Source organism: Neolamprologus brichardi, chromosome 10 (genome assembly GCF_056152115.1).
Source record: "Neolamprologus brichardi isolate AB-2024 chromosome 10, ASM5615211v1, whole genome shotgun sequence".
Classification (NCBI taxonomy): Eukaryota; Metazoa; Chordata; class Actinopteri; order Cichliformes; family Cichlidae; genus Neolamprologus; species Neolamprologus brichardi.
In genome coordinates, this window is record NC_142113.1 from 28,219,475 (window position 1) to 28,244,196 (window position 24,722).

A 24,722-nucleotide genomic window follows, 5' to 3' on the forward strand; every position below is an offset into this window, starting at 1 on the left:
AAGTATTATGTTCGCTTATCACAGGCACACAGCGCTCACTGATGGTGCTCACAGGCTACAGACAGACTTCCACAGACGTCAGCAGCACATGTTTATTTGTCGGATCCCATCAGTTTTTCAGGAATGATCATTTCTTCTTCTTTGTCTTCTTTCTTTTTGCCTTAGACAAACAGAGGGACTGGCAGCAAAAACAAAGACACAACAACCAAAACTTGTATTCTATTGGTTTTCAACTTATTGAACATTGTTTTTTTCTATTTCACTGAGCTTCTTTCATTTGTGTATTATGGTTTGAACACGTTGTGTGAAATAAGTCTTGGTATTTTTGTCACTACCAAGATTTTGGAATTGTTCTCTGAACCTGAGCTAATTTTGTGTTTATAAAATAACTACAGTAGACAAAGAAAACAAGGGAACAGGGGAGGAATCACAGCTGGAGGATGAGCCTAGTATGAAAAAGGAGGACACTTATTTGAGCAGCCAGCTATCCCACATACTGATTTGACTGTGTCCAAGCCCAGTGTCCACTGAGTGCTGCGAGGAACGCTGCAAACTGTTTAATGATATTTCTCCACCAACTACATCCAAACTAAATGATGCAGAGATGAACGTCATAGATTTTCTTGGTAGCTCTGTGTTCTGACTCTTGTGACGTGACTTTGGTTCATTCTGATGAAGCTGTTGAACGTTCTGCTGGTGAAAAAAAGACATCGGTGACTTTGAAACTTTTACAGGTGAAGCATTTTCCACAAACGGTCTTGAGGCATGCTCAGTCATCCAGACAAGTAAATCTCCCAAAGTTGATTCATCTGTTCATCTGGACGTAGCATTTTCAGTGGGAGAAACGTTTCGTCACTCGTCCAAGTGACTTCTTCAGTCTCAGCTGACTGCAGGTTTCCCCAATATTATAAACAGCATAATGCAGGATTTGCATAATGACTGAAACTAGCACCACTGAAGGAACAATGGGCTGTGAGGTCAGTTCCTTCATCATAATTATGGAAATTTTCATGACCACTGATCAAAGACCACTGATTAATGGCCATGAGAACCATTGAGTGAGAGTTGGAGAATGGCTGCAATCACAGCATTGTAACGTAAATTGCCTCCTTGACTCTGCACATCCTGGACGGGGAGGAACGCTGGTTTGAGCGCGGAGTCAGGTTTATTTTGATGAAGCTGTTGAATGTTCTGCTGGGGAAAAATGTCACTGGTGACTTTGAAACTTTTACAGGTGAAGCATTTTCCGCAAATTCCATAATTCAAGCTTTGAATGAATTATAGTGACAGAAAGAGGCCACAAGATGGCGCCATTTGTCACGTAGTAGATACCACCTGTTGGCTGTTTGGTTTATGTTCAGGGTTTTATATAAAGTTTAAAGTATTCCTCATGATTTATTTTTCCTTTCTGGCTGAATAAAATAAATTAACTTAAGGAAACTAGGGTCAGTCTTTCATCAGTAATTGATTATTTAAAACACTTTACTGCCTAAAGTGCATTTCTGCTGCTTTACATGTTTGCTGAACTGCTTCATGGGCTAAAAACCTTTTGATTACTTAGATGCTGACTCTGTTGTTCAAATCAAATCTATACTTTATGTTTTCCATTTGGCTTTCCTGGATTGACACGTTTGAAAATAAAAATCTCGGATGTTATCTACACTCAGAATATCTTTTAGTATATTATTTGGGAACTTGGTTTGGTCTTGGAATAAGCAGTTAATCATAGATATCAATGACATGCTGTTGTTGAAACACTCTCTGTACCTGCAGTTTGGTTTTTCCAAAAATGTAACAAATAAAACAAGGCCACACATGTTGATGACTGATTTCAACTCCACTTAACACAGTGACCAACGCGACCTCAGTCACACACTGCTGGTGACCAGCATGAGGTGCCAGGCTGTTGTGGCCGTGTATGGTTCTTCCACATGTTACTGAGGCTCCTACTTTTTCATGGCCACAACCCACATACTCAACTCTGCTGCTCAACCCATATATTCCTTACAAATGTAACACCATTTACGGGGAAATAAACAGGCTTTCCAGCAGTATAAGATTTATTGCCAAGAAGCATGTTTACAACAAAGAGAAGAAAATAACCAATTACTAACCGTCTCACTTTTTGTGCTCAGTTAATGTTTGTAAAAATTAGACATTGTCACAATCTGGCCGAAGCAGACTGTAGGGGTTGACAAAAAGGACCCAAAACGCAGACTCCAAGAAACAGGGAACAAAACTTGAATGTTAACAAAAAGCGAGCCGTTTAATGAGGCCAGTAAAAGGTAAAAACAAAGGGCAAGGCAAACTGAAGCAAAATTAACATAAACCTAAACTGGGAGAACTAAACAAAGAACAAAAAACCTGGACATGAACCCTAGAAACATGGTATGGAGAACATGGCGTGAACAACAGACGACCTGACAAAGAATGAACAGAAACACACAGACTAAATACACACAAGGGAGATTAGGGGGAGTGGAAACACATGGGGAAAACAGCTGACACTAGACTGACATGATGAGACAAAGGAAGCAAAGCTGACTACACTGATATAGGACACAGACTTTCAAAATAAAACAGGAAACATGCGACGCAGACATGACAATATACACTTGACATTATAAGACATACAGCTTGAACACATAAAGGGCAAAGGGAGACTAAAACACCGCTGTAGAAGACACAAGGGGAATTGAAATAAACAAATGAGCTCAGATAACCTAAAGAACTTAAACATAACATCCAAATAAACTAAAACTCAAAACGCTGGGTCAATAGACCCAGGAACGTGACAGACATGAAGTCCCTGAGTTTTATGATAAGGGGTGATATTATGTAAAGGTGAAGCAAGCATTAGGTCTCCCTGCAACCCTACAGATGGGAGGAAGCCCATGTTGCACAGGCTAGGAGAGGTACCAGGGAGGTTAGACTAGATGGCACGCTTCTGATACTCACTAATATCCAATGAAACTTGTGGGAGAGATACGAACTACTTACTCCAATGCAAGATTTAGCCTTCTTCAAGGTTTAGTGTGATAATAAAAGGCACACTGGGGATCATTTCTGCTGTATGGCAGCACACATGGTGTCCAAAGTTTTCCAAAATTGGACAAACTGCAGAATGCCTGAATATGTATTTATTAAAAGTGCAGTCATTTTTCACTGTTTCACTTCAGAAGCATACATCTTTGCACAGATGATGTTTATATGTTGATTACTGACTTAGTGGATTAAAATGTGAACTAAAGCACATTTTAAAGGGTTTATATGCTAAAATAAATAAATAAATTAGGTGAAGGAAAAGATCTACAGTCTACAGTAACATCTGGTGTAATATTCACACCTCTGATGAAATCTCACAAGTGTTTTTGATACCTATTTTGATACCACGATTGTTTACAGTTTTAATTGCAGAGAAATACTCCATTTATTTTGGGCATGTCATTTTTGAGCAGGAAGCTCAGAAAGCCCTTTGGGGCTTAACAGGTTAATTAGGCTGTTGAGCTAGTTAATAGGTATGCCCTCATTGTCATCTGTTGTGATTTTATTTTGAAAGGATGCTTCTTGTTATGCAGCAGAGTGCACGCGAGAGTTCAATAAAAAATGTCACCTTTTGGTGTGATGTTCCGGTGAAAGCCGATGCCCCACGTGTGATTATTCCTCCGACTAAATAATAAGTATCTTCAATATTCATGCAGAGTCTGCTGGAAGACCCGTCTCTGCTAACAGGTTATGGGCCCAGGAAAATATTAAAGCTACGTCAGGGGAAAGTTTACCACCAGAAAAGTCGCAAAGTACAGCGTGTTCGGTGAGGACTAGCATGCTACGTTAGCACCATGAGTAAGCGTGCTGGTGAACCCAGTGGCCGATGGGCAAGGTTGGTTTTTGACGGAGATGAGAAGAATTATGAACTGTGGGAGACAAAATTTTTGGGACATCTTAGATTACAAGGTCTAAAAGACACAATATTAAAAAGTGATGACGAAGATGAGGACGACGAAGATAAGAATGCCCAGGCCTATGCAGAGTTAATACAGTTCCTGGATGATAAGAGTTTATCGCTCGTGATGAGAGAAGCTGCCGATGATGGACGCGAGGCACTGAAAATTTTAAGAGACTATTATGCGGGAAAAGGTAAACCAAGAATTATCAGCCTTTATACTGAACTGACTTCTCTGAAGAAAGCAAGCAGTGAGAGCGTCACCGAGTACATCATACGCGCAGAGACATTTATTACAGCCCTGAGAAATGCTGGAGAGACACTTAGTGATGGTCTGCTTGTAGCGATGGTGTTAAAAGGTTTACCAGAAGCATTTAAACCTTTTTCGGTTCACATTACACAAAGTGAATCAGAAATCAAGTTTACGGAATTTAAAACAAAACTTCGCAGCTATGAGGACACTGAGAAAATGCGCTTAGTGGAACAAGAGGATAACATTATGAAGGCAAGAGTGCAACCTAGCGCGAGACCCGCAGCAGCTGCTAATGACCGCAGGAGAGACATGTCAGACATAGTCTGTTTTAAGTGTGGCCAGCGGGGACACAAGGCCAGAACATGCCGCTACAGACAGTGGTGCAGTCACTGTAGAAGCAACACCCATCGAGAGTCGACTTGCAGGAGACGACAACGGAATGATGAAGCGCGCACAGCCTCGGAGGAGGGCGGCAACGCAGAGAGCGACGACACCTATGTCTTCCGGATGAGCGATGACTACGCAGCGACACCTCAACAGCGACAGGACATCAGGACCAAAGGCCTGATGGTGGATACTGGCGCAACATCACACATCCTGAATGACAAAACAGCGTTCAAGAAATTTAATGAAGACTTCCAGCCGGGAACACACTGTGTGGAATTAGCTGATGGCACCAGGTGTAAAGGAGTGGCTGAAGGCAGAGGAGATGCAGAGGTGTGCTTGATTGACAGCAGAGGGAGACAGTGTAAAACAACACTGAAAGACGCTCTATACATTCCCTCATTTCCACAGAATATCTTCTCTGTGAGAGCGGCCACCGCGAATGGAGCTACTATCATCTTTAAGAAAGGAAGGAACGTCCTTCAACACAGAGACGGTACAAAGTTCTACATCCATGAGCACAACAGACTTTATTACCTTGAAACTGTAAGTGAGTATGATGATAAGTGTAATAATTGTTTTGATGTGCAGACATGGCACGAAATTTTGGGACATTGCAATCATAGTGACATTCTGAAGTTACAAAATGTTGTTGAAGGTATGAAAATCAAGGGGAAAACAGACAACCAAAGTTTGAACTGTGAGGTGTGTATCCAGGGAAAATTTGTCCAGACTAGGAATAGAAACCCTGACAGAAGAGCCGAGAAACCTCTCGAGCTGGTACATACGGATCTAGCAGGGCCAATAGATCCAGAATCACGAGATGGACACAGATATGCATTATTGTTTACCGATGACTTTTCCGGTGCATTATTTGTATATTTTCTCAAAAACAAAAGTGAAACAATGCAAGCAACTGAAATCTTTTTGGCTGATACAGCCCCACACGGGAAGATAAAGTGTATCAGGTCAGACAACGGCACAGAGTTCATGGCAAAGAGTTACCAGGCATTGTTAAACAAACATGGAATAAGACATGAAACTTCAGCCCCATATTCCCCTCACCAGAATGGTACAGCAGAACGTGGCTGGAGAACACTTTTTGATATGGGAAGGTGCATGCTTATTGAAAGTGCCGTACCAAAGGAATTATGGACGTATGCAGTTCAAACAGCGGCTATTGTGAGAAACAGGTGCTTTAACAACCGGACAGGACAGACACCTTACTTTTTGCTGACTGGGCGGAAGCCCAATTTATCCAGAATGCGAAAGTTTGGGTGTGAGTGTTATGCTTACAAGCAAGACAAGGGTAAGCTGGATTCTAGGTGTACAAAAGGGATTTTTGTAGGCTACGACAAAAACAGTCCAGCATACAAGGTTTATTTCCCAGACAGCGCTAAAGTGCAAAAGTTTAGGCTGGTTAAGTTTGTAACCAAACACAATGAGGAAAAGCAAACACAAACTGACACGACATCTGAGGATGAGGACATACAGGTGATGGAGAGACCAAACATGAACAGGGAGAGCCCCAGTACCAGTTCACAGGAACCAGGTACTGACAACCAACCAGAAGTGAACAGTCAGATGCCACTTAGTGATGAGACCGAAAACTCCACAAGGTATCCTTCTAGAACAAGAAAGAAACCAGATTATCTAAATGAATATGAGTCAGGAGAAGACATTGATGATCAAGTGCTGACTAACATAGACTACTGTTACAGACTGATAAGTAACTCACCCGTGACATTCAGTGAAGCTGTAAAGTCACCCAACTCTAAAGAGTGGAAAGCAGCTATGGATGAGGAAATGCAATCCTTAAAAGAGAACAACACCTTTACCCTAACCAGCTTACCTGAGGGCAAGAAAGCAGTGGGGGGTAGATGGGTATATGTGAAGAAAAACAGTGGTGATGGATCAGAAAAATATAAAGCACGGTACGTAGCTAAAGGTTACAATCAGTGTTTTGGGATAGACTATGATGAAACTTTTTCTCCGACTGCTAACCTGACAAGCATAAGAGTATTGATGCAGTGTGCGATACAAGAAAACCTGATTTTGCATCAGATGGATGTAAAAACTGCATACTTGCATGCACCAATAGATTTTGAAGTTTATGTTGAGCAGCCAGAAGGCTATGAAGTAAAAGGAAAAGCAGATGAGAAACTGGTCTATAAGCTGGAAAAGTCACTTTATGGGCTTAAACAGTCAGGCCGAAACTGGAACAGGACATTACATGACTATTTGATAGAGAACGGTTTCATGCAGAGTCCTGTAGATAATTGTGTTTACACAAGGAAAACAGGAAAAGACAAAGTGATCATGATCATATGGGTTGATGATATTATTATTGCAGCCAGTGATGAAAGGGTTTTGGAAACTGTGAAGGGAATGCTAACTGCAAGGTTCAAAATGAAAGATATGGGGAAACTCAAACATTTTCTTGGTATTGATTTTGAGCAAACCAAAGATTGTGTAAAAATGTCACAAGAGAGATATGTAGAAAACATACAGGAAAGATTTCAAATGCAAGACTGTAAACCAAGATCAACTCCTTGTGAACAAAAGTTGAACTACAATGATGATGCTGAGAAAATGGACAATGTCAGAATGTACAGAGAGGCAGTAGGTAGCCTTATTTACTTGACCTCTTGCACACGACCAGATTTGTGTTTTGTTGTAAGTAAGCTGTCACAGCACTTTAAAGAACCAACTGTGGAACATTGGACTACTGTGAAACATGTTTTAAGGTATTTGAAACAATCAAAAGACAAGACATTGTGCTACAGGAAAAGTGACAAAGATTTGAGAGTACAAGGTCACAGTGACTCAGACTGGGCTGCAGATGTGACTGACAGGAGGAGTACTACAGGTTACTGCATAAGCCTGAATGAAGAAGGTACTTTAGTGTCATGGCGAACAAAGAAGCAGCCAACTGTTGCCTTGTCAACTTGTGAAGCAGAGTACATAGCTTTGGCAGCAACAACACAAGAATGTTTGTACTTGACACAACTGTTGCAAAGCATGTATGAACATCAAAGGAGACCACCAAAGATTTTTGAGGACAATCAAGGGACTATCGCATTGGCAAAGAATCCTGTTAACAGACAAAGGTGTAAGCATATCGATATCAAGTATCATTTTGTAAGATCAACAGTTAATGCTGAAAATTTGATGTTGGAATATTGTTCGACAGGTCTGATGGTGGCCGATGTTATGACAAAGCCAGCAACAAAGGGGAAGTTATTGAAGTTTGAGAAATATATGTTTGGAGTGTAAACAAATAGTAAAGAAAAACTGTTTCTTTTGGAATGCATGTAAAGCTGACAACGTGAGTGCAAGTGGGGGTGTTGAGCTAGTTAATAGGTATGCCCTCATTGTCATCTGTTGTGATTTTATTTTGAAAGGATGCTTCTTGTTATGCAGCAGAGTGCACGCGAGAGTTCAATAAAAAATGTCACCTTTTGGTGTGATGTTCCGGTGAAAGCCGATGCCCCACGTGTGATTATTCCTCCGACTAAATAATAAGTATCTTCAATATTCATGCAGAGTCTGCTGGAAGACCCGTCTCTGCTAACATAGGCCTTTATTTTTTGTATTTCACCGAGTTCTTTTTTCCATGTAGTTTTTGTCCAATAATTTTTTTTTTAAATACTCAGATTAATGTTTATTTTAGAATTAAGAAATATTTATATTTTTTATATTTGCTATATACGGAAGCTTGTTACTACGGAAGCGTAGAGCTGCCACCCAGGCAAAAGAAAAATACAAGTGTATCACGTTATAACGTGAAAAGTTTATTGTTCTAACAAGATACTTTTCCTGTTTGTACAATATACTATCATGTTTGAACAACATAATATCACGTTATTACAATATACATAATTATCACGTTCGTGCAATATAATATTTATATTGTACGAACGTGATAATTATGTATATTGTAATAACGTGATGTTATGTTGTTCAAACGTGAAAAGTATATTGTACAAACAGGAAAAGTATCTTGTTAGAACAATAAACTTTTCACGTTATAACGTGATACACTTGTATTTTTCTTTTGCCTGGGTGGCAGCTCTACGCTTCCGTATGTTACAGCCACCGAATTATTTTGAATTTTTTTGTCATCTGTAGGACAAAATGTTGAATTAAATTAGCGTTAGGGCTAATCTGAGACTTACTAACTCAAAACACTGAGAAAAAAAAATCTAAATTTTGAGATTTTGACCAACAAACATTTTTTCAACTTCAATGCCTGTAATTATGAAGTCAAAAAAAGAAAGAAAGAAAAAAAAGCAGGTGCTTTTTAAAAAAATGTGACTTGTTTTATATACAGCGACTCAGTCGTAGACTTAAAATGGAGCTGAAACATCCTTCTGTGTAGTCATGTAACACATTATTTTAAAATAATATATTTTAAACAGGTGGATGCAGGAATTAAGAGTTAAAACAGAGTCTTGTTCCATTTAAGCTATCTTTATTTCACATTTATTTGTACACAATAAATACAGTTAAACATCCATGGGTGTGTAAATATGACGCCTGGCAGCCTCCGCATAGCCGACGCTGTAAAACGTGGGAGTTTTTACGTCCTTTTAAAAAAAAAAAAAAGAATGTCAGATTCTGACTTGATGCATAATCAAGACCAGTAAACAGGTTAACAAAAAAATCTCTAATGGAAAAGAAACTTTAGTTATTCTTTTAATACAACAGGGTAAATGCAAACTTCAAAAATAAGTTTGATGTCATTCAGATCTCAAGGAGATCAACGAGAACGCAGCGTCACGGCTGACGGATACCTCTTTTCCTCTGATCAGATTCAGCTACAGTTTAATTGCTTTTGTTTTCTTAAAATCCTAATTCTAAAAACAAAAAAGGGGAAAAAAGCTGTGCCATTACTTGCACAGATATCCATCTCTAAGCTCTCTGTAAACTATCAATACGATCGACAAGTCATATCTCAATCAAAGACACTACAATGGCTATTTACGGCTAAATAACAGGAAGTATTGATACCAATACGGCTGGTAAACAAACATCAAACAGGAAATATTGAACAAAACATCCACAATACTGAAAAGGAATAAGAAGACATCAGAAAGTGCTTCACTATAGATTTTAAACTGGACAGCTAGCAGCTCAAAATGGTTTCCTCCTTAAAAATAAAAGGCATCTTTAAACTGCACATGCTCAGTGTAAACTGTCCTCCCCAACAGTGACTGTTACTGGCATCATTAGTGTCGTAAAAACAGTTTTCTTCTGTATTATGCAACATAAAAACAAAAGAGTTAGACTGTGTGTTTGTGTGTTTACGTGCTATGTTTCCCACTTTAAACTTTTCCTAAACATTAGAAGGGGAAAAAAAGATAAGGGATCCAAAACAATCACAGGTAAAAATTGCCACTTTCCCCTTGTTTGTGTAACCGCGAGCGGTCACGTGTGTCGGCGGAGAGGACCAGCCTCTTTTCGAGACTTTTGGTTTGCTCACAAGTGCAGCTCTGTTGCATAGACGTGAATCTGATGGTGGTAACAAAGAGCTACGATGTGAGACACAACGGGGGCGAAATCATAACTATAACATAAAAAATTCTTTCTTCAATCCATAAACGAGGAGAAATTCTGCAGCTAAGGCATCCATAACACGATCAGTTAGAAGTGATGTTTTCCGACGAGCTGAAGGAAGAACTTATCTGTTTTCTTGCAGAGACTTTAATGCGAAACCGGAGCCAGGAGGCAGTTTATCTTAAACATAATCGACTAATGAAGCCAAAAAAACAAGTGAAAACATGTGCAATACCTGTGTGGAGCACGGGCAGCCTAAAGATCGCTCAGGTGGAAACAGAAAATTGATTTATGGTTTGCTGATGATGTAATTAGCGATTATCAGACTATTTTTTGCTGATTACTGCGCACAATTTCTTTGTATATTGACCTCAAACAACATTTTTTTGCAATTTAGTGACAACAGAGATACAGAAAAGTGGTTACACCTAAAAAGCAAGGTCACTGAAGGCAGCGGCGTGGTTGTACAATGGTGCTGTAACCTTGTCCTGTCACCAGGGGGCGACGTCAAAATATCTGCTGTTGTCTTGTTGGCCCTTGGCTTACGCTGCATTCCAGATTGAGTCGGAAGTCGGAATTCCTGAGCTCCCAGTAGTAATTTTCGTCTGGAACTCCCCCTCAACTAGTATTTCCTTCTTGGAAAGTCAGAGCAGCCTCAACAATCCAAGATGGTGACAGAGAACATAAACATAATCTGCTCTGTCACTCACCTGCATTTGTGACTCGTGATATAAGCCACACGCTAAGCACTTACCACATTCTATCAATGAACGTGCTGCAGCTAAAATAAATCCCATCTTATTTTGCTTTTCTGACTTTCTTGCTGGAATGCAGAAACTCGGGAATGACGTCACTGCCAAAAAGGACCACAGACATCAGAACATTGACACAGCTCCCAGGTTGGAAAAGTGAACAATGAAAAAAACTGTATTTTATTTACAGGCCACCAGGGGGCGACCCCTGCGTCTGTAAAAGACTTCTGGTCCTATAGAGGTCTGTGGGACCTCTGTGAACAGTTCCCTGATGTGTTCACGGATTCAGTTCTCATTTCAGAACACAGCTGAAATTATCAAGACTCACTGAAGGGCTGTGAAATGTGTCTAAATCTAGGGAACAGAGGCCTGATCGACGATATGTTCTGCAGACTCGTGTCTTTGTTCATAAACAGAAAAATGAAGGTAAAACACAAACACTTCCTTCAGTTTGACCTCTCAAAGGTCAAGGTCAGTCCAGTCTGACATGTTTTACTTTAACATGAAACGCTGCTATGACCAAGTCTCAAACAACAGAAAATCCAGGGTCTGCTCATCAGCTAACGACTCTGTTTTATGCTGTTGGTGCGTTAAATATCATGAAACGCCTCATTCAGTCAGCTGCACGTTCTTTAGAACCAAACTGGCTGCTCGAAGTGATGAATGATACCACACTGAGCTCTCTGCAAGGGAACGAATGAGCTCGACTCCCTAAAATATCAGCCAGCGAGTCCAAACACACTGATTTTTACAAACGGATAAAAATGATATTAACTTTTCTATCGACTTCTTTTGCTCGTTATCACCTTATTAACTGTTCGGGGGTGAAAATGAAGCCTTGTACAAACTCTGGGTAAAGTAGTGTTGAGAAACGAGAACACTGAACAGGAAGTTAAAAGAAAAAGGCGCAGCGGTGTTCCTTCTCCGAGTGGGGGGGCTTCTTCCGTCTCCAGGCGTCTTCAGGAGTTTTTAAGTTTCCTTGGGTTTCCTTTGGGAGTGTTTTTACGAGTCCCTGCTCGAGGGGGTGCCGCCTTCACACCAGTGTGATCTCAACCTCCTCTCGCCGCTTCACCTGCCCGCGAGGATGCTGCTTCGGGGGCGGAGGTGCGGCGCGTACCTGTAAAAATCCACCGGCTCAGTTAAAATGAAGATAAAAAAGGTTTGCTGTCATTTACGTCACCGCAGAAGGTTTTACTCACGGGTCGGATGGTGCCACCGCCGCTCTCCGGGTATTTGGGGGGTTGGGGGGAGCTTTGTGCTGGGCCTGAAGAGGGCAGAGGAGGCAGATTATTATTCACACCGGCCTTTTTTCTTACAGATAACCACTCACAGACAAACCAGAGATTCTCACTGTGAAAGGGGCTTTTGTGTGGAGCTGGCGGCGGTCTGTGGTGTCCGTTGTGATAGGAGGGTGGTCGGCCAATGGGAGAGGCTGTGGCGCTGCAGGGACTCGACACTGGAGAGGACATGGTGGGGGTCTGAAGGGGGCTGCTGTGGAGAGGTCCCGGCTGGAAGGGACCACGAGGGGAGCGCTCGCACTGAGAGAGTGTGGACGGGGAAGCCTTCAACACAAACAGTGGACAGGTGTGCAAACTTTAATATTTTATATAAAATAAAAAGAAATAATTTATTTAGTGTCACAAATAAGTTGCTACAGTAGATTTGTACTGCGCTGATGTGGAGGCAGCTGATCCAGGGGGGGGACACAGTGTGTGTGCGTTCAACCAGAAGAACGTTAATTGTGTAAACATGAAATTTAGCGGCTAAGTCAGCGTGAGCCTACCTGTGCACTGCCGTCTCTTTGCCCATCTCCATTCTCGCTGGTCACGGTGAGATCCTCCACAAGAACCGCGGGGAACACACCAACGACGCCGTTAAACTCGCCCTCCCAGAAGCCATCGTCCTCGTGGGTCTCTCTGCTCAGGATGCGGATGATGGCGCCTTCTGGGAACGACAGCTCATCTTCCGTTTGTCCCGCGTAGTCGTACAAAGCCTTTGCGAATGAAACTGCAACACAGACAGTGGCAACGAGGGTATTAAACAAAGCAGGAAATCAAAACTCCGATATTATCTGGTGGAGGCGGATCTCACCACTGGAGTCTCCGTTGACGGAGCCGGTTGGGAGTTCGGTTTCAGGTTCGGTGGAATTGCTGGAGGAATGGGATCGGGCGTCCAGCGCGGCCAGCGACTGCAGCATGCTCAGCAGGCTGTTGGAGGAGGGCAGCTGCAGGTATTTCTCCGGGACGTAGCCCACCTGTCCGCTACGGTTTCTGGCCTGGAAACACAGACAATGCACACAGACGATGACGACAGCCAAAAATGTTTCAACAGGAAAACTCCTAATGAGAAAAAATAAAGTCAGATGTAAAGAGTAGGGCTGTAACAATATCACTGCATCGTCGCCAGAATTTAATAACAGCCACAAAGAGAATAATAGGAGAGCTTTTGTTCTCTCTTCCTGAATTAACGAGACATCTAAAATCCTAAACAAGCCTCTGCTGAATTCATGAAGCTTGATTTTATGAACCTCCCCTCCCGCTGCTTACTTATTTTCATTCAGATTGCAAAACACTCAGAGGTATTGGGATCTCTGTTGGGGCATGCTGTGGGGAATCACAGCACTAAAACAGATCTGTATATAATTAAAATAAATACCCCAATAAAAACACTATATCTGTATATGAAAAGATAATCACCTAAGTAAATATACATAAAATATTGGCTCAACACGTGGAACATTTGCACAATGGCTCACAGGAAAGCCAGACTTACACAATAAACCAAAGTAAAACAGCAACAATGCACAATGTTCCTTCAGGGAAATGATCTGAAAACAACCACACACAAAGTACACAATGACTACACACCAGCAGCTCTGCAGAGGCTTTTATAAAAGAATGACTTCACACAATGATGGGAGCATCCACAGATGACATTTCTACATTTAAGTGTACACCACTGACCACCTGAAAAATGTCCTCAAAGACTTCTCAAAATTTCTCCCAAAGGTCCAGGAGCAACTTTGTAACAGTCTGTGACAAACAAAGTGAAAATGATAACTAGGTAGCTGGGAGATCATCAAATTAACATTTTATATCCACGACCAGGTCACTCCGCAGATCTCAAACTGATCAAGAGTCCACGAACCGCTGTTAAAAAGTAGAATCTGACAAACTGTGATCAAACCGGAGCGCTGCTGAGGATTTGGCCCAGATTTTCAGTAGCTGCACTTAAGGTATGAATTTAAAAACTGCCTCATTCATGAATTATTGCATTCATAAACTTGGGTGCCATGCCCGCCCACCTGCCTGCCCAGCTGGGTGACGAGAATCTCCCATCAGCCCTTTAATGCCGTGGGGCCAAAAAACGAAGCAGAGAACTGTGTATTTGTACATTTTTGATTTGTTCAGCAGAGCTTCTACCACCCAGGCCAACCTGACCTGCCTCAATGCACCGCACGCATTTTAGTTGAATTATTCTAATTCCTGAAGCCACATCAGTCCAACTGATCCCAGAGAAACACTAAAACCAGCAGATAGTCTGTACCGGTGCGAGTTCTTATAAAAACTGAAACTAAATGTTTGTCAAACAGTCTAAGAGCCAGAGAGTGAACTAATACACAAAACAACCAACCCTCAAACATGAGAGTGCTTCTGCTACACAACTGTGTTTGTGTTATTTTTGTACCTTGACCCAGTCCTCCATGTCGCCATCATCGATGACCTCCAAGATTTCCTGCTCCTCGATGGTCAGCTCATCTGGCTGAGAAGCCTGCAGACAGACAAACACGTTAATTCAATTAAAGCTATGATGTAACAGTTTAACCATCTTTATTTCACCCGTGATGTATATTTTTCAAATACCGCCACACTGGTGAACGGACAAAAATGCTCACTGTGGCTTCAATAACATCAGCCAGAACACTGAAGAAAACACTGAGACCATGCCTGCATTAATACCACACTTTACTCAGGACTCAGGTAATATAAAGCATATAAAGCAGCACAAAACTCAGACTTACACTAGAATTTCTGTACAAATTCAGAGAGCAGGTGTTTTAAACCTAGACACAGAATCATTAATGCCACAAAGTTTGGGAAAGTAAATCCAAATGGGGTTAAACACGACTGGAACTGATTAAAAACAGCCAAAACAAAAAGTGGCTTTACTTCAAAGTCAGGATTATAATCGGTGACATGTTAAAGATTCACGTCCAATCCAAATATTTAAATCATGTGTGGAGAGGTTAACCGTATTTACATGTTAATAGATTATATGACGACATCCATCCAGCAGAGATGGAGGAAATCCCAGCCAGCTTTGTAGGCTAACACAGAGAGCATCCACATTATAATGCACCACACAGACGGCAGACTTCAACCACACTTTCAGAAAATATAACAGGAATGAACACTCAGCCATCGAGTCTCCAGCTGTCTGCGTCAGTAACAGAAGCTTTAATCTAACAAGTTTCTCTTTTACTGAAGGAGGAACCTGGAGAGAACCACAGAGGCACAGGAGAACGTGACAAGACACTTAAAAAGATTTAAATATTAATCATATAATTACCAGAAAATAAGGTTAAACCTACAGAATCTTAAAAATACATTTCCTTTCACTTCCAGCCGTTTTATGTATTCTGCATGAAAATTAAGTTTACGGAGGACAGAAAGTGTAACTCTGCAAGTCACTGTTCTTCCAAAAACACATTTTTTGTGGCTCCTGAATCTTCATCCAACAATACCCAGCTACGCCAGCTTCCTGCATTTTCTAATAATGACTGCTTCTGTAACTCCCAACAAACACTCCCCGTGCCTCGAGCTCGAGGCAAGGCCGGCCTCTACACGTATTTTAACGAGTAGTCAATACAGAAAGCACAGAGATGCTGCAACAGCAATCAAACAGTGTATTTTCCAGAGCAGTGACACTGGTGGTTTAGAAGACTAAACTCAGACTCGACTCGCTGCAAACACATGAGGCTTTGTAGATGTCACCATTTCTCTGGGCACTGACCGACTCATCGGCTACGACCCTGCTTAAGCGTGTGTCGTTACCTTGTAGGAGTAGAGCACTTTGCAGGTGAGTGGATAGTTTTTCAAGGTGCTGGAGGGGCTGGAGCTGCTGTCGTCCAACACTTCACCGCTGTCCTCCATCTCCTCTTCGTCCTCTCGCTCCAAATCTGCTGTTACCTACGGATGTTAGACCGACATCTGCGTGAAGGGCACAAATCTACAGCGCATATACTTCAAAACTACAGCACTGTGGCATCGGAGTTTTCGTCTTACGGAGAGTGAAGGATCGTGGGTACTGAGGTTGTTCCAGCGCTCGTTCTCCAGCTCCTCCATCACCTGGTTCATCGCACTCTTCAGCCACGTTTCAACCGGGACTCCCGCCTCCCTTAGCAGGTCCAGCCGGGCCTCGGCTTTCGCTTTCACCGTCTAGCAGCAAAAAATTTTTAAAAAAAAAGATGAGTTAAAGACCACCAGACTTTTACAACCCACTGACAACCCGCCTCCCCCCAAAGAATAAAGAAAACACAATGAGATTAGTATGAAAATAAAATAAATACTTAATGTGTTTTAAACACCTCTGCTCTCTTCTAACAGAACATTAATCCTTTAAATCTGTCACTTCACCTTTCAAACCAGCAGGTGGCGCACTGGGGCAACTTTAAATAAGGAGAAACTGATTCAGAAGATGGAGAAATCGCTGATCTAGAAGTTCAAAGGTTACCTCTGCCCTCCGGAGACTCTGCCTGGCCACCTCCATCTTGGTCTCCAGCTCGCTGTTGTTTGGCTCCGAAGCTTCCTGGGTCCCGTACTCCTCCAGGGCCTGAAAACAAAACAATTACAACCATTGTGGTGACGTATACAAAGGAACACATGGAATAGATGGAAACGGTCCAACAATAAAGCGATCAACATAAACAGGGACATCTGGAAACAGGTCGCTGCACGAGCTGTGCTCACTTATCTTAAACCGGCTTTCGCAATAAACCAGTGAGACGGAGCTCTTATCACTTTTATCCTTTTATGCTGCGGTAAGATATGGAGGAGTTTATGATGCCGAGGTTTATTATTATCATCCAGCTGACCGGCTACGCTGCATTAAAGGCCAAATTCCAGTTTAATGGAAAAAAGTGACACATCAGTGCATTTTGTACACTTCCTGCAAAGATTTTCTAGGGATTGTGTGAGTAAGGGGTGACAAACCACATCAGAATAACTCCAAACCCAAACACAGACACAACACGCACGTTTAGATTCAGAGACTTAAACTTCCCAGAGGATTTCCTTCTCTTTGCAGAACGTCACACTCATCATGTCCAAAGGGTCATTTTGACTCCTCTGAAATTGTAAAAACTGTTAAATTAAAATCCCATGATCATCATATTTCATGACTTTTCCTTATATGGGTTTATTCATTATATAGTGAAAGCAAAAGCAACAAAAATTACCACCACTCATACCTTTAACTGCTGAGGATATCATTTTGATAGGCATCGAAATTTATGTCAATGCCAATTTTATTTATAGAGCACATTTCATTACATGCAAAATGTAAATTGCAAATGCATTTTGATTAGAAGGCTACAGTAACGTGAGCCAGAGCTACCTAGACATTCATTCATTCATTCATTTGTTCATTTTCAGGCACAACAAATACCTATATTGAACATAAAATGCACAAAACAAAAAACAAAAATTGCCTGAAAAAGGAGTGGGACGAAGAAAACTTATTAAATCCCACCCCTATACTCACTCATCAACAAAAAACAATAAACTTCCCGCAGCTACGCCCATCATTGCATACAGACCCATCAACAGCCCCGGACACATACAAGCATCTCAACGGCAGCTCGCAAACAACAATTAGAGCCTTCATAACTGAATACAGAATATATAAACTGACTGACTGATGGGTAAATATATTGCCTCAACTGCTGCTGTTGCAGGATGGGGGCAGGTCTAGCATTACATTTTTTCCTCAATATGAAAACATGGACTAATTTTAACATATTTTTAAATCCACAGATTCTCCAAAAATCTATTTTTAACAATAGAGGGCTCAACAAGTAATCTGTAGCTCTAAAACTAGCAGATTTTTACACCCTAAAAGAGAATTTAAACATCAACTTTGTGGGACTTTTTTTTTAAAGGTGTTTTATGTTTAAAACCGGAATTTGCCAATTTTTTTGGTTCGCTTTATGAATCTAACAAAACACAGAAAAGTTGTTTCTGTTGTGAAACAGCAGATGGTGCTACGCTGGCACTGACCGGATTGCAACAGATGGACTTTCAGGACGTTTCTGTGTCGAACAGCCATCCAGTCAGATCGTCTCTTACACAACAAGAAAAGAACATGCTTATGTCATTACAATAAAGAAAACCTATCTGCTATGTGTGTCTGCTGTTTTAAATATAACATCTTATTTGACTGACTGATTGATTCGATTTGAACTAATTTGGTTACTGGATCGCTGTGAATAACGATTACACGCTTTACTCGGAGCACAAGGACTAGTGTTACCTGCTGTGTTTTCAAATATCAACGCCGTGCTTTAATCATTTACATACACCATGTGTAACTTAATTCACTGCACGGTGTCTGGACTGTTACACCACGTCAGCATTATAAACCCTTTCTTAGTCGTCTTATGAACAACATGGTTATATTTGTTTCTATTTTCTTCTAATCAATAAAAATATAATTAAAGAATTTCAGCCCCCCCGCTAGAAAGCACAATAAGGACATGAAGCAAGGAGAAGTTTCTGTATGTGGCTATTTTACGTCCCACCGTGGCACATCTTTCACTCTGGAACGAGTTTATATTTTTAATTCTTAATTAATTATTTTTTTTATTGTCAACATCTAACTGTTTGCTTGGTGTTCGAAGTGTCTCAGGCTGATATTTGCATAAGTCGCATTTGATGTCATTCTGATGTTCCGGTTCAAACTAGAAAGGATATGATGTGTTTAACATGATAACATGATTTATGTCCTGACACTTTGCCTGTAGAGTCAACAGCAACAGAGTTAACAGCCACGAGTTTAAAAGTGTTCATTAAAACACCTTGAACTCCTCTCAACATTAACAGACCACAGAAAAATAACACAAAAAGAACTCAATAACAATTACTACCTCACAGCGAACATGCACTACAACTGTAACACTGCATGACCTGCTGCATTTTATGACCCATTTGCACCACATGCATACAGAACAGAAAATTGACACCCTATGTACTTATTGTTTTATTGTAATATAAGGAACTAATTGTATTACAGGGAGAAGTTGTGCACTGGATATGTGCACAATGAAAATAAAGTACTTCAGTAAACACACAGACTGACATGGTTACACCATCTTTGTCCTGATGCCTGCAGAAACTGTCTGTGTTTGATGAGGTTCTCACCTTCTGAGTGTGGATGATGCTCTTGTATTCTCGGGCCACGCGGCTCGCCCATTTCCTCGCCTCCTTATCCAGAGTGTGCTCCTCCGCCGTCCCGCTCTCTTTCTGCAGTTGCACCACCTACAGCGAAGACAAACACACCAGCGTATAACAAAGAATGTTTTTACTAATAAGTAAATATTATCATTCAGACAGTTTTTGAAGTGTTTTATTCTTCAGTGAATTTTAAATATTTTTAAAATCCCAGTCATCACTGAAATGTAAGTTATAGCTTTTTCCCCAGTGATACGGATACAGGCTTTAAACTAACCGCCCTGATTTGCTCCAGGATGGCTGGTGAGTTTCAAGACTTCTGACGAGTCAGGTTTATATTTGTTGACTTTAAGGTGTGACGGTCTTCAGTTTTTATTTTCTTCTAAACCCCGACAAAATGAGTTAAGCCATTTCCACATGACATCAGCTGTGTGTCTGAATATGGAGGGGAGAGGCTGGGTGGAGGGAGTGTGGGGGTCAGTGCACTCTGGTGAGGCCCGCTCACAATGCCTCCTTTTCACAGATGGGCTGTTCACAGGGCCCGGCCTACCTCCTGCCCCTCCCTCCCTCCCAAACTCAGCTCTATTCCTTACCGGATCCCTCCGTCTGGTGCAAGTGGTATGAAGGGTGGGTGCAGGGGGAGGCAGGGGAGGCTCTCCACCACTAATGTTTTCTTTAGGAACAGGCTGCTGCTTGTTTGACTTCCAATGAAAACAACACCAGCGTTTGCAGTTTGAACAAATTGTCTAGTGTTGTCCGGCGGGGCAGAGGAGAAAAGGAGTGGCGGAGCTGGGCGGCAGACTCTGACTTTTTTACATCCACGAACGGCAGTCGTCACACATCGCTTGGCAGACCTGCGGTGTCACCTTACAGCCTGATAGGAAAATATTTTTGGACCAAAGCTGACATTTACATTAATTTTTATAGTGGGCAAAGAATCCAATAAAAGCCTAATGTGGCTGTAAAATTATTTAAAATAGACTTAAGGCCACAAGGAGACACTGCGGGCTTCATGAGCAGGTGCACCTGAATTAGCATGTCTGCAATGGGACTCATAAAGGAGTTTAGGATGTGTATTTTATATACGGATATATACTTTCATCACATAAAGTGCAGCTCCCAGGGCAGATTTTGACCACAGCAGGAGTTTCAGACCTGAACTGGCACTGAAAAACAATCCACGCAGTCAAGTTGAACTGAGAAATCCATAAAGCTGAGAGCGTAACAGATGCAAAACAGTCGGAGGGAAGCAAAGAAGGAAGGAAGGAAGAATTTAGCAACTCTGGAAAGTCATCTCAGAAGCATCATTTCACCAGCCATATTGTGGCAATCATGAGGTGAACAGCAGCATTTGATTTTCTGTAAACTTCTTACCTAACTTTAAAGGCCTGTTACATGACCTGTTATATGACCTGTTGCATGTTACGTGACCTGTTGCACAGGGCTATCATGTAGAAAGGGAGGTTCAGACCTGCGGGTGTTTTATAAAATAAAAATCCTGGGTCATTCCACACACACATGACCCCACATGACCCCGTTACAATCAGCTGAATGTATATGTGTAATAACTTTAGTACATTTAATGAAGTCATGCATAAATATTACCTTCATTCTACTTATTTTTTTATGAATTATCGGCCCAGAAAGTGCATAGTGGTGGGTTGAAATGTAAAACTTTTTCAACTTTTGAAGATTCATAATTTTATAAGTACAGGAGATATCTATGTGAAATTAACAGGGCTGGAAAAACACATTAAAGCTCTGGTAAAAAACAAACAAACAAACAAAAAAACTGCAAACAATCAACTTTAACCCACATGCCACAATCTAACGCCAAAATCTTGTTTCCTTTAATCAACTTTGAGTTATTTCAAGTAGTTTCAAACAGCAATCCTGCACCAATTTAATCTCAATGATGTAGAGAAACAGAAGCAAACATCGGTGCTGCCGGATGTTTTGTGTGTTTTCTATTAATTCACCGGCGAATACAGCATTTTGAGTAAAACTCTCAAAGCTCTTAACATGTGTGCTACCAAGTGAGTGCAAATGAAACTTCTCCATATTGTTTTACAACATTAACATTTTTTTGTATCGAAACCGTGAATTTTGTGTATCGTTGCACCCCTAATATATATATGTACTGAAGTGCAAATTAAAAGTAGAGGTTGTGCATTTATTTAGGAAGATAAACAGTCTGATAAAGTCGGAACAAACACGAGCTGGAAATAGTCCCACGGTGAGGAAATGAGACGACACATCTGTAAATAAAAACTAAAAATGGGAAATAATCTAAGTTCCTGTGCAGGGCGAGGAGTACAGTACAAAGTCAAGAGTTTACTGTTCTGCCTTCAGGCTCATAGTTCAGACTAACAAAGATAAAGAGCAATCACGCAGGACTTATTATGTTTCCTGTTTTGACTTCTTACCCAGACTGTTCCATAATGTGTGTGCAGCACTTTTGTGATTAAAATCTATTTAAATTAGTCATTTATTTCAGTGCAGACAGATTATTGACACTCAAACAATGGAGCTACTTTGTCTGTTACTTGCAAATTTTTAGAAAATTAGAAAAATGTGAACATTTTTTCCTGCTTGTCTATCAATTTAGAGGAAAAGTCATCGCCCAGCTTCTCAAGCTTCATAATCCAGTGATCATGAATGTCTAAAAACAAAAAATCTTTTCTGCATCTGGACCAAAATGGTGGATCTGCTCTGCCTAAAGCTGCTTTGAGCATCAAGGTCCTGAGCCGAGTCCAGTCCGGGCTTTTGTGGCCACGTGGCTCGGCCAGCTCAGCTTTCAGGATGCCCGTGAGCTGCTTGTTCCACTCGTCTGATTTTGTATTGATTGTTGTCTAAACAAATTAATCTGTCATCTGTTGAGCTTTGTTCCACTTCTCAACAATCTCCTCTGATCTGTTTTCATTACAGCATTTTATCTGTGGTTTCCAACCTGTGCAGTCCAAACCTGAAGGATCCACATTTCACTTCACTTTTCTGTAGAAATTGATTTTCCGGTAAACTGATCAACACCTCCTGCAACTAAATTAGTCAAACACGAACCTTATTTTATGCTACAAAATTTGTATTAAAAGCAACCCAAACACTTTGAGATTTGGATTTTAATCGTTTCAAAAATTATTCTTCAAGTTTTACTTGAACATTTTAGAGAAATCATGTTAAGTTCTAGATTTTTAAGGTTGGGGATTTCATTCCATGCATAATAAATACGAGTTTATCTTCCCCAATAATCACTAAAAGCAATCGCATGTGATATTTTATGCATTTAATAATGAATAAAAAGAGAAAAACATCAGGATTTACCGTGTCTGAGTCGACAGGCTGGAACATGAAGTCTGGTGCTTGCTGGAACGCCATGTTCTTCTGCACAAACAGCTGCTGGTGAAACTCCTGCAGAACCTGCATGCGTTTCAAGGGAACAAACAAAAATATACATATACTTATTTAAGGTTTATCACAAGATTACAAATCAGCCCATGTCTAAACCTGCATAATTAACACTTAGTAAAGCCTTTAGGGTTCAGGCTTGCTCCCTATTTAGTTTTAATTTCTTGCCCACATTTTTTTCTATTTAAAATTAACTTTAGAAAAAAAGACCTCCAGCTGAATGAATTGTGGTCAGTGATCTGTGTAGCTTAGGGCCACATTTATAATTTTCTATTTTCCATTACTCTGTCATTTTATTTCTGTCTTATTAAGTTATTTGATTTGCTTATAAAATGAACCCAAATCAGCTTTTTATTATTTTACACAAGTCAAATAAAAGAAAACGCCAATAACAATTAAGAGAATGACCATAAAGCCGTTTCTGGTTACTATCAGCTGATCTGAATGCTGATGACCACTCTGGTGTTTGTGGTCACAGCCTGACATTAGAAACATATCACAGGCTCGAATTCACCGCCTGCCTATTTTCACACAGACTATTTTTAACTCTCCAGCTGCTGAAAGCTTAAAGAGACAGTTAACAAATTATATAACATATCACTGTAAGTAACACAGGTGAAGGTACAAACAGTTTTAATTCTAATTTCAGGTTTTTTCTAAAGCCAGCTAAAGCAGCCGGGGACTGGACCACCACCTGGACCACAAAGCTCTCTGCCCACCCGAGGGAGGACGAAGTACCTGTGTGGATATTTTAAGCTGAACTCATGGGGTACAGCTATCAGCTGTTCTGGAAAAAAAAGAAACCTCCCCAGTACTGGTCCCAGGCTAGTAACTTTGGTCTTTTGAATTGTACTTAAGTTTGGCACCTCATCAAGAACCAGTTGCCTTGGGGAGACCATACCAGGGGACAGCATAGCTTCTCCTCCTCAACTGTGATCATTCACAGAAAGGAAAGGAGCCAGTGTAGGTGGTTTGACTGGCATCTGAAATAGGAGGCCTCCAGAATGTCTCCGAGACGAGCTGGTAAGGGCAGACCAAACACACACTGGACACATTGGGACACATTATGTATCTCGGCCGGCTCGCCGTGGTATCCCAGTATTCGCTGCCTGTCTGTTGTCAGACGCATTTGTGTGACCATCAATACCGCTTAAGTGGGAAAAGGAACTTCTGGACATCTCTGCTTGGACTGCTGACTCAAGTGTCAAAAAATGATTTGATAGAGGAACTTGTATTGGAAAAAAGAGGAGCAGGGTATTGATCCCTGTTGATTTACCCGTCAGTCTACAGTCATACCTTTACCTATGGCTAAAATCTGACACAAATGAGCATCTTCTGAAGGATGTCTGAGCTCTGCCTTAGAAACAGGATGAAGAGCTACTCGTTTACACTGAAAGGCACCAGAGTGGCGGCTCACTGTTCTCCAGGAAGAGCAGGAGTAGGTGGCTGGGGAGGGGGACGTCTGGGCATCTGCTTAGATTGCTGCCCCATGACCGGACTCAGATAAGCAGCAGAAAATAGATGGAAGGAAATCAGGTTTAGTAATATCAGTTTTATATTCTTTAAATCAAAATCATGACAAATATTTCTTATTAAGGTCTTCATCCACTTTTATCTTTATCTCCACACAGTAACATTACATTATATTTTCTCATATCAGTATGAGATTACAACAACAGCTTTTTTTGGCCCCCAAACTCCAGATAAACAGGAAAAAGGAACATTTGGACAGTCGTTTGTCACAGCTTGGGTCAAATCTGGACAGAGCAGGCGGTGTATACACAACATTCTCAGTTTACTACTGAACTGAAACTAAAGAGGAGAAAGAACTGGAGTATAAAAAATGAAACATTAATGCACTGTTGGGAGTAAACTGTGATAATAGTAATCTAAGTTCAACAATTGTATTTATCTGAGAGGCATTACTTTCCTCCCATCAGACCCGTAGAATACAATTTAAACTCACTTTAAACATGCTG

At 41.0% G+C, this 24,722-nt stretch overlaps 1 protein-coding gene across 1 annotated transcript in view; it reads right to left on the reverse strand.

Moving 5' to 3' along the window:
* Positions 1–9,050: 9,050 nt before the first annotated feature.
* LOC102781031 (F-BAR and double SH3 domains protein 2-like) overlaps positions 9,051–24,722 on the reverse strand; it is a 41,034-nt gene continuing 25,362 nt past the window's right edge. The window contains exons 10-20 of the mRNA XM_087847485.1: positions 22,660–22,755; positions 19,309–19,425; positions 16,625–16,723; positions 16,177–16,329; positions 15,946–16,080; positions 14,579–14,662; positions 12,983–13,166; positions 12,675–12,898; positions 12,243–12,453; positions 12,091–12,155; positions 9,051–12,008 (exon numbers count right to left, since the gene is read on the reverse strand). Coding sequence (XP_087703611.1) covers positions 11,925–12,008; positions 12,091–12,155; positions 12,243–12,453; positions 12,675–12,898; positions 12,983–13,166; positions 14,579–14,662; positions 15,946–16,080; positions 16,177–16,329; positions 16,625–16,723; positions 19,309–19,425; positions 22,660–22,755 — 1,452 coding nt within the window. The 3' untranslated portion in view covers positions 9,051–11,924. The remainder of the gene's footprint in view (positions 12,009–12,090; positions 12,156–12,242; positions 12,454–12,674; positions 12,899–12,982; positions 13,167–14,578; positions 14,663–15,945; positions 16,081–16,176; positions 16,330–16,624; positions 16,724–19,308; positions 19,426–22,659; positions 22,756–24,722) is intronic.